Source organism: Belonocnema kinseyi, chromosome 10 (genome assembly GCF_010883055.1).
Source record: "Belonocnema kinseyi isolate 2016_QV_RU_SX_M_011 chromosome 10, B_treatae_v1, whole genome shotgun sequence".
NCBI classification, from domain to species: Eukaryota; Metazoa; Arthropoda; class Insecta; order Hymenoptera; family Cynipidae; genus Belonocnema; species Belonocnema kinseyi.
The window spans coordinates 44,142,989-44,153,225 of NC_046666.1; the positions used below are offsets into that span (position 1 = coordinate 44,142,989).

Consider the following 10,237-nt stretch of genomic DNA (forward strand, 5'->3'; position numbering starts at 1 on the left):
TAATTCAAATTCAAAGTTCTTGTAAAAACTTCAAGGAGATTTTCAAGCTAAAATTATTTATACATCAACTATTTCACATTTTCTTACAAGAAAAGGAAATATGAAAAGGAACAACAAAAATATAAATGTTTCTAAATAAATAAAAATATAAATTTTTGTTAAAAAATGTTTGTTTTTTTGTAGCAGATTCATAATCATAGCTACAAATTTATCTGTTTTGTTAACAATTTGACTATTTATAAAAAAATTGTACCCTTTGGTTGTAAAATTCAGTTACCTGCTTAAAAATGGTCTTTTTGATTAAAAATTAACATTGCTGCTTGATAATTTGACCGATTTGTAAAAAAATTTTCTCTTTGGTTGACATTTTGTTTTGTGAAAGGTTAAGCTGCGTTTAAAAAAAGTATTTTTTGTTGTTGTGGAAGATTCATAAGTTATTTCACTAAATGTTTATTTTTGGGGATTTTTATTATAAATTAACGTCTTCAGGTAAAAATTCATATATTGGTTTACAAATGCATGTTTTTTGTTAAAAATTCGTTTTTTTATTATTTGAAAAATCATCTTTGTAGGTTGAAAATTCAAAAGTTTTGTAAAAAATATGTCTTTTTGGTTTGAAAACTCATTAATTTAATTGGCGATTTATCCCTCTGGTTAAAAATGCAATCATTTTATTTAAAATCTATTTGTTTAAAAATTCATGTATTTTGTTGAACATTCGTCTATGTGGTTGATAATTCATCTTTGTAGGTTAACAATTTCCCTATTTGGTTGAAAACTGAACTATTTTGTTGAAAATTTAATTATTTGGTAGAAAACTCAACTTTGGTTGAAAATTAAACTATTTCTTTCAAAATTAGTTTTTTCGGCAAAAAATTAATATTGCTGGTTGAAAATTCAAGCGTTTGGAGGAACTTTGGAGCTTTGTTGATTCACCACTTTAACTGAAAATTCCTCTTCTTTAGTTGAAATCTTGACTATTTCCTTAAAAATTGTTTTTTTCTTGTTTTCGAAAATAATTTTATTTACTGAAAGATTAACTTTTCCTCTTTTTCTTTAAAATTAACTTTTTTCAGCTGAAACTATATTTATTTAAAAATCCATGTACTTTCTAAAAAAATTCGCCTATTCTGTTAAAAGTTGAACTACGTTGTTGAAAATTTAATTATTTTGTTGAAAAGTTGAACTCTGTCTGAAAATTGATCAATTTGGTCAAGGGGCGGGTAACCAACAAAAAATTTTGTCGATTATTTTGAGATTGTTTTCGAATGGAGATGCAGTCTTATTGCACCAAATACCAAGCCATAAACGTAGTCGTGGCACAGGAAGAAGGCAGGGGCACATCCGTATCGTGGTCAGAACCCGTGACCCCCTACATACACATATATATGATCATACATATAAATTTCCGTGGTTTTACCGAGGATTATCCCCCCACCCTCCCAAACCCTTCACCAGTCTTTTCGAAATGATATTTCAGTCCACCCAGTGGTTATGCGCCTATTTTCATGTCGTTATAAAGCCACTCTCTTAAGCCAAAACGGAGATCTCCCTCGTCTTTACGAAAAAAAAGAGGGACAAAATCTTATTTTTGATTTATTTATTTTTATTTGATCAAGGTGGATTTACAAAGCTAAGAGAATTTTCATATTTGCATTTATAAGTCGCTTTTTAAATTAAATTTGATCTGGTCTCAAGGACTACTTAGAATTAAATCAATTTTTTACTGAAGGCTTGATAAGTTATAAAATGGTTACAATTATTAGAAATCAGACTTGTTGGTCAAAGTTTAATATAATTCACAGTCGTCAAAATTCGTGAAATTTTTCTGAAATTCATATTTTGGTCATTCATTTTTTACAGCATAAAATTACACCACTTTTTTAAAACTAATTTTAAATTAGCATCCTTTCTATAACAATTATTAAATTGTGAAATTGGAAAACTTTAAATTTGTTTAAATATGTAGGCCTTGAGGACAGTTGAATAAAAAATGTTTCATTTCTTAGCGATTTAATTGTTATATTTCTAACTCGATACAATTTTTTGAAATATCAGATTTTAAAATAAAAAATAATGAAACGATTTTTTTAACGGAAATCTCGAAAGCTTTGTTGACGCTTTTCCTCAATGCCAATTGGGTAATTTGAAAAACTCGCAGGAAGGAATGTTACCAAATTAGTTGAAAGAATTAATTTTCTACCAAGAAAAATCAAATTTTCAACAAAATAGTTAAATTTTTAACCAAATTGATGAATCTTTGATAAAAATAACAAATTCTCAGCAAAAAGTGTAATAGTTGATATTTTAACCAAAAAATATTTCAATTTTCAATAAAAAACATTTGAATTAAACCAATAATACGAATTTTCAACTACGAAAGTTTTTTTAATCAATAGAGAATAAAGTTTTATCCAAAATGTGGTATTTACTATTCATAAAGATGAATTAAAAAAAAAATTGAATCTACAACCCAAAAATAATTATGCATGATCTACAAAAATAAAAAAATAGCTAGATTTTTAGTACAAAAATTCATTTACATGAAAAAAGCGCATATTCAAACAAATTTTCTAATTTTTTAACCAAAGAAATGAACTTTTAATAAAAAGAAAAACCATTTCCAATCAGAAAAATAAATTTTTAACAAAATTATTGAATTTTCAACACAGAAGATGAATTTTCTATTTAAAAAAACAAACAATTTTCAACTAAAAAAGATAAATTTCCAACAAAAATAGGATAGTTAAGCTATTATTTAGAGAAATTAGTTCTTGACCAAATAAAAGAAATGTTCAACTAAGCAAATGAATATTGAATGAAAAATATTAATTTTCAAAGAAAAAAAAAATTATTAACAAAAAAATGAAATATTCAATAAAACGATTAATTTTCTACCAAAGAAGAATAATTTTTAACCAAATATATGAATTTTGAGACAAATAATGAATCACTTTCTTAAATAAAATATCACTTTAGTCACTTCCTTCAATCAAGTAAAAACATAAAATCCTGAAATTTCATTTTTTCTTAATTAATTTGAATTCCATTGAATTCCTTTCACTCAATGGATTTTTTTATTTTCAGTTTATCTTTAATTCTCCTTGAATACTTTTAAATTCACCTTAAATTCTTAGGGGATAAATCAGATTGATAATTAGTAATCCTACTCACTCCCATTTATATAAAGTGAAATAGGAATTGAATGAAATTTTTATGAATTAAAAATATGTATTCAATTTACTTGATTTTTTTATAAATCTCTTGATTTTTCATGAATTTATTCAAAAAATCTTTAACGCTATTGAATTCTTCTAAATTCGCTACAATTTTACTGAAATCAATGTAATATTTGGGATTTTTTTCAATTAATTTGAATTAATTTGCAATTCAGTATTTATTCTTATTAATTTCTTCCGAAATTATTAAATTTCAACATTTTTAGACATTTATCTTGAAATCTTAAATTTCCTTGAGTTCTTAGGCATTTCATAAAATTTTTCTGAATTCCCTTGAATTTTTCTCAATTAATTCTAGATTTAATAAATTTAATGAATCTTTAAATAGTGTTACATTATTTTCAATTGATTTGAAATTTTTATATTCACATTCAATTTTTATGAATTTTTATTATTTTCTCTAATCTTCTCTAAATTAACTTACATTTTATGCATTTGGTTCTTTTTAAAATATTTTTTTCAACTTAATTTAATTTTGTCGAATACACCCTGAATTCTGTTCACTCCCATTTTACTTAATCCGATGGAGATTTTTTTATTTCTACAATTGTTTAAAATTATATTCATTGAAATTCTTGTGAATTAGATCAGATTCTCTTGAATTACCTTAAAATCTTCTAAATTTACTTCAATTTTAGTGAAATTCGTGAAATATTTGGGATTTTCAATTTTGTACAATTTATTTGAATTAATTTGAAATTCACAATACCTAATCCTGAATATGATAAAAAAATTAAACTCTTTTCTATTGTTTTGAACTAACTTGCAATCTTCTAAATTCACTCAAATGCACAGATTAATTTTTTTTTTAGTTTTTTTTTTTTAATTCAACCGGAAATTTTCTAAACTCACCTTCAATTTTTAAGGTTTTTATCGAATTATTTTTAATTCCCTTGAATTTTTCTAATTTATCTGCGATTTTACTGATACTGAAAAAAATGTAACTAGAAACCAAATCATGACCCCTACTTTACAAAAAATTAAAGTTTTATTTAAAGCAAAATTTTAAATATAGAATCATTCTGACTTCAACAATTTAAATTCAAATTACTAAAACAGAAAAAATATAAGAATTAATGTTTTATTACTTTTTTTGTTATGTGAGAAATTTTGGGGTAGACGTGTGTAAACATGAGTCGAAAAAAGGTGTCCAGGAAGTGGATAGGTTCGAATTAGCCACGGCAACGGTTGTGAACGTGAAGGGTGCAGAAATCAGAGGGGTGGCCAATTGGCTGTGTAATGTTCGAAAGGGTTTGCCTTTCGACGCTCGACCTCGAGGCACCCTCGAGTCGATTTGTTATAGCGATCGTATTCATGGTTATCGCCCCTACAAACCTGCCTTTCGTATAAGCATTTCTACGTACACAGAATGCAAAGACACTTCAATATAGTCATTACACCCTGCCACGTAGTTTCCGGTTTAGCATTACGTGAGATTTCCTAATCTTCTAACCCCTTAGAAAATCCACCATTAAACTCTTAAAACAGAATCATTAATCTCGTAGTGCAATTGAAATAAAAAATTTTACCTCAAGAATCACTGCAAGAAATATCTCTTAATAAGAACTCTTTTCTAAAATTATCTCAGTGAAGTGAAGAATACTTTCTTTAGAAATTGTGCCAATAAAATAAAAAATTTCCAAATAATATTAAGACCATTTTCTAAATAGAGTAGAATCTCACAAAGAACCTTTTTCGCCAGGTGAATTTTCTCACCAAGTACCTCTCCCTTCCAGTTTCACTAAAAATCGGTAAGCGCTTTGAGTGTGGATTAGATGCGCGTGCGCGAGACGGTCCAAATAATCCGCCAATGCGTCTCAGAGATATTTCCCGCCAAAGCTTAGGGGCGTGGCTTAACTAAGCGGGGGCTTAGTGAGGACCTTGGCCTCAAGCACTGGACGCTTGGTGAGCTTCTATTGTATTTTAAATTTACAAATATCATTTTTATTGAGCTGAAAAGTATTAGAATTAAAAGTAGAGTTTAATAAATTAAGGGATTTTATAATCACTTTAAAATCTGTTTCTCACGCTGCATTGCTATTTTCGCTTAAAACTCGAAAATAATCATTCTAACTATTTATAATGCGCAATGAAATTATTATTTTATACTTGCGAAGATTGAATTATACTTAAAAATTGATTTATCGAAGTTGATTCAAATAACTGTTTATAATGTTTTAAAGAAAATAATACAAAATATTGTTATATGTCTGGCACGCGACCGTTTTTTTCACACTTTCTTAGATTATGCTTAATTTAAAGAAATATTTTAGGCGGTTTGAAAATTTTATCTTTGAAAATCTCATGTAAAGAGGTCAAATTTTAGGCTATCATCCTAATATAATTTTAGCAATTTTATACATTATACACTATATTTCAAATAGAATTTATCTTTCTTATTATTAATAACTATAATTAATTTTTTAGTGCAATTAAAAAAAAGAATTTTAATTTCCAAATTTGAATCACTAAAAGAGAAGTTTCAGGGAAATGTCTTTTAGTGATTGAAATCTGTAATTAAAAACTACAAAGTTCTTCAGTGTTTATGCACATCAATCTTACACACGTGACGATTATCTTTATTTAATTCCTAAAATGTAATCATTTTAACCAATTCAAAATTTTTTAAATTTATGAAATAGCGGATGCAATAATTAGGTTAAAAAATTGAATTATCTATAGTTATTAACTTAGAAATTTAAAACATGTAAAAAATCTAATAAATCATTGCAGAGTGAATAGTGAAAGTAAATAAAAAAATTTTGAAACCCCCAAGATAACAACCAATTAAATATTCTGAAAATAGTTTATTTCTTTATTTTTCAATTAAATAATTTTTTTTTTTAATTACAGTTTGCTGGAAAAAGAAGTTTGACTTCAGAAGTAATGAATTGAAAACTATAGAAATGAGTTATTTTTGGAATACTTAATTTGTCACCATTTTAGATTTTTTTAATTTTGAACTTCTGGCATCACCGAACGATTTCTAAAGTCAAACTTCTTTTAATGGTGAAGTTTTAAAATATTTAATTGATACCTGAAGAAATGAGCTATTATTGGAAATTTAAATTAGCCACTATTTTATTTCTTTCAAATTTTTAAATTTGGGGATTACAGGATGATTTCTAAACTAAAACTTCTTTTTTTTACCGAAGTTTAAAAATATTTCATTGAAAAATACAGAAACGAGCTATTTTTGAATATCTAATTGGCTGACATCTGAATGTTCTTTAATTTTTATTGTCCCGTTCACCATTTACTTTAGAATAATTTTTTCTATTTTTTATAATGATTAAAGCTTTTGAGTTAATAAATATAGAAAAATGAATTTTAGACCACAATATTGTTGAATCTTCTATTTCAGGAAATTTAAAAATTCATTTTTTAATCATTATATTGTAAGAATTAATGTTTTCAGAAATACCACCGGGCCACCAGTTCGATAATTTTGAATTAAAAAATTTTTTCAAAGGATTTTAAAAAAAGATGAGAAATTATAGCAGTATCAGAAATATAAAGATAAATACCTATATCATATAAAAAATATCATACTTTTAATAAAAATTTAGATCATTTTTAGATAATTCGCGTTACAAATTTTTTTAAAGTAAAATATTTTTAAATATTTAATTTTTATTTTGCAAATGCTAGAGAAAAAATTGTGTTTTTTATTAATTTTATGAATATAAAAAGATCAATATTTGTGAATGAAAACGGATTTGATAGGTTTAAAAAATTCGTTATCCATTAAACCTGAAAAGTGAAAAGCCTGCAAATCGGGTTTTATCTCTGATTTTTTTGCAGATTATAGTATATTTTTGTACTTTCAATACTTCATATAATACCTTTTGCAACCACGCTTTAAATAATTCTTAGTCTTTTATTATTTAAAACAGCATATGATTTCCACGAATATTTGTCAAGAATGTTAGTCAAAATAAAAAAATTATTCGAAGAGTTTGTTAAAACATTGTATTTTTTTGCTTTAATTTTTCAGCGAAATATTGAATTTTTTATTGTTAATTTCTTGCTAATTTTGGATTATTCAATTCTTTATTATATAACTTATTTACAGTTTAAATAATGAGCAATATTTTCGATTAGAAGAGAGAGATTAACTTAAATCTGAACAAAATCTCAATTTATAGGTAATTAAGAAAATATGCGACGCCAAAAAAAGTTTTTTTATCCAGAAATAGATGTTTTGAGAAAAGAAAAGTATGGAATTGGAACGTATTATACAAACAGCACATTGGACGAATTTTAGGTGCGCTACGGGAACTCATACCTCAGTTTTTCTAAATTTAAAAAATTCGAAACGGTAAGAAAATTTCAAAATTATGTGACGAAAATAAATTATGTCTTTTAATGCGATAACGAGCCGTGTTGATTTAACATATAAACTTCATAAATTGAAAAGATTTCTGGTTATATTCAATTATGATGTATTTTGCAATTATGCGCTTTGCATAAAATGAGGTCTTTAAAAATCATTTGATCTCCAAAATTACACTCAGCGGCGGAAAATAATTTACAGCATTTTTTTCTATTTAAAACTTTTGTGAGGGGATTAATTATAAAGATAAGACGAAAGTCCGACTAAAATTTTAAAAAGTCTCCTTGAGAAAAAAAGAGAATAACGGCTTTAGGTAATACCATTTTTCGAAAAAGAATCTTTATAAAATCAGATTTTTTACCTATTTAAAAATTCTTGATAAAATTGAATGAATTTTAAAATAAATACGTGAGACTTTCCTCTATCGAAAAGTATGAAATAATGTAAATTTTTGATAATATTGACTGTTGTGCGACAAGGGCGATTGTCAATTAAAAATCCAAAAATTTGTAAAACTCTTAGGAATATAATTTTTCAATCTTTATGTGCCTGTGCTGAGTGTGTCATTTTTAAGTCATTTATAACAGATGAATTTATATTTGCTCTTTGTATTCCGCTAATAATTGATTTGATCCCCTTTTTATAAATTGATATTGATACTCGGTTTAATATGTAATTTTTTAGATTTTACAAATACGATCTCGGGAAAAATTTATATAATCAATGATTTTAAATAATCCCTTCTTTCCAGTTTTGTCGGTAATTCACTTCGTTTAATAAATTTTTAATAGTGTATTAAAACCTTTCCCGTCGCAGGGATTTCTGAATGAAACAAGCGATTAATTTCTTAATAATGTGATCATATATTAGTGTATTATGCTATACATAATTAGTTAATGCTATACGGTAAAAAATGAGCATTGTATCAAGAAAATGTACTCAAATGAAATTTCTTCAATTTTGTTCATTTTTAGAACAATTTAAAAGAAAATCATAAAGTTCGAACGAAAATAAACTTTTTAATTCAAAATTAAAATGGTCTTCAATAAAAAAGAAGGAATAAGAACAGAAAAACTCCCTTAATTCCTTTCTATTTTTTGCATTGCTCTTTTGTAAATATTTTCAAAATTAAAAATTATAGGAAATAACAAAAAATGCAGTTCGAATTTCATTTCGCATTGTTTCGTTTATTGTTTTTGAGTTCTCAAATTTTTTAAAATACATATTATTTTATTTCATGTAGAAATTATTCCTTTTTACCACATTTATGACTGTAGATCTTTTATTAAAAAATGACTAAAATCCTTTTAAAAATAAAAATACAACTTAATTTTTTTTTGAAATAAAAAACCCTGATGAGCATTTCTATTTACCTGAACTTCATTTTTGGTGTTAGCAGCCACCCATGCCTCTGCCATCGTTTCCATCACGCTCTGAAAATCCATTCCCTTTAGGATCCTCTCAGTGATCTCCGGATTCGAATGTAGACGCCATTCGTAATGAGATAAAGCCACCTTGATTTTGATTCTAATCAATTTTCGAAAATCAGCCACCAACTGCGCCCAATCACTTTCTTACTATATTTACACCCCCTAAGCTCAACCGCCGCCGTTCAAATTTAAATGTCTTGAATTGGCGGGAAACGAGCTAAATTCAAATTCCTGAAAGAAAATTTTTTCCAATATCCAAAAATCCAACAAGTCACTTCACTCTCACAGTTCTTGTTTTCATCTACATAAAATCATTCCACTTTTCACCACTCAGAAAGAACTTATTCCTTGTAAAGTAAAATTAACACTCAGAATTTAAAAATTGCTCCACACCTAAAGCACTGCATACAATCTCACCAAAAATTTATCTATACTTTGTAAGCATGAGATTCCATTTTATTTCCTGCTTGATTCATTTCACAAGAAATCTGTAAATACCACTAAAATTCACAGCAACAAAGAACCCGAGATCACAATTCTTAGCATAACTATTTTTTTAAACTGATTTTTTAATTAACTGCTTGAGAAGAATGAGATAAGTACGAGCCCAGAAAATCACAGCAATCAAGAACCTAATCACAGTTTTGGTATAGAATAACTATTGATAAAACTTGTTTCTTCTTAAATTAAATTATCGCGTGAGGAGCACTCGGACAATACTGCGTGAGGGGCACTCGGACAATGCTGCGTGAGGAGCCTGAGATAAGTATGAGTCCAGAAAATCACAGTTTGGTCGCTTTGAATGAGATGATCTAGGTCTAGATTGTTACCACGTGTGATTTGACTATCGAGGAAGAAAGACGACACGTTCACATTCTGCGGCGCCCGAGCCGCGACTGTGCGTGCTTGAGCGTCGCGGCACAGGTTATGTCCCACCGACGCCCTACCCACATCCACACTCGACAACCCCACCATATTCCAACTCACGCGATTCCCTCACCATTCCGAAGAATCCTGGACCACGGATGGCTCACCCTCAGCCTTAGGAGCATCCTCGTCATCCCCAGAATTGAGATTCTCTCTCCTTCTCTCCTCTCTCTTTCTCGCTGGGGCGGTTCCGGAAGATCCTTCTTAGAAGAAGGGATGATGCACCGATTTCATTGAGGGTGGGAGGGTGTTGATACGGGTTTGAATTTTCTTTAAAAATAAAAGTATAAGTACAAGGATCGAAG

The 10,237-nt window shown here is 27.6% G+C and overlaps 1 protein-coding gene across 1 annotated transcript in view; it reads right to left on the minus strand.

The window, feature by feature from the left end:
- Positions 1 to 9,877, minus strand: part of LOC117181627 — a 186,128-nt gene extending 176,251 nt beyond the window's left edge. The window contains exons 1-2 of the mRNA XM_033374500.1: positions 9,836 to 9,877; positions 8,949 to 9,637 (exon numbers count right to left, since the gene is read on the minus strand). Of these exons, the coding sequence (XP_033230391.1) occupies positions 8,949 to 9,020 (72 nt within the window). The 5' untranslated portion in view covers positions 9,021 to 9,637; positions 9,836 to 9,877. The remainder of the gene's footprint in view (positions 1 to 8,948; positions 9,638 to 9,835) is intronic.
- Between the last annotated feature and the right edge of the window lie 360 nt (positions 9,878 to 10,237).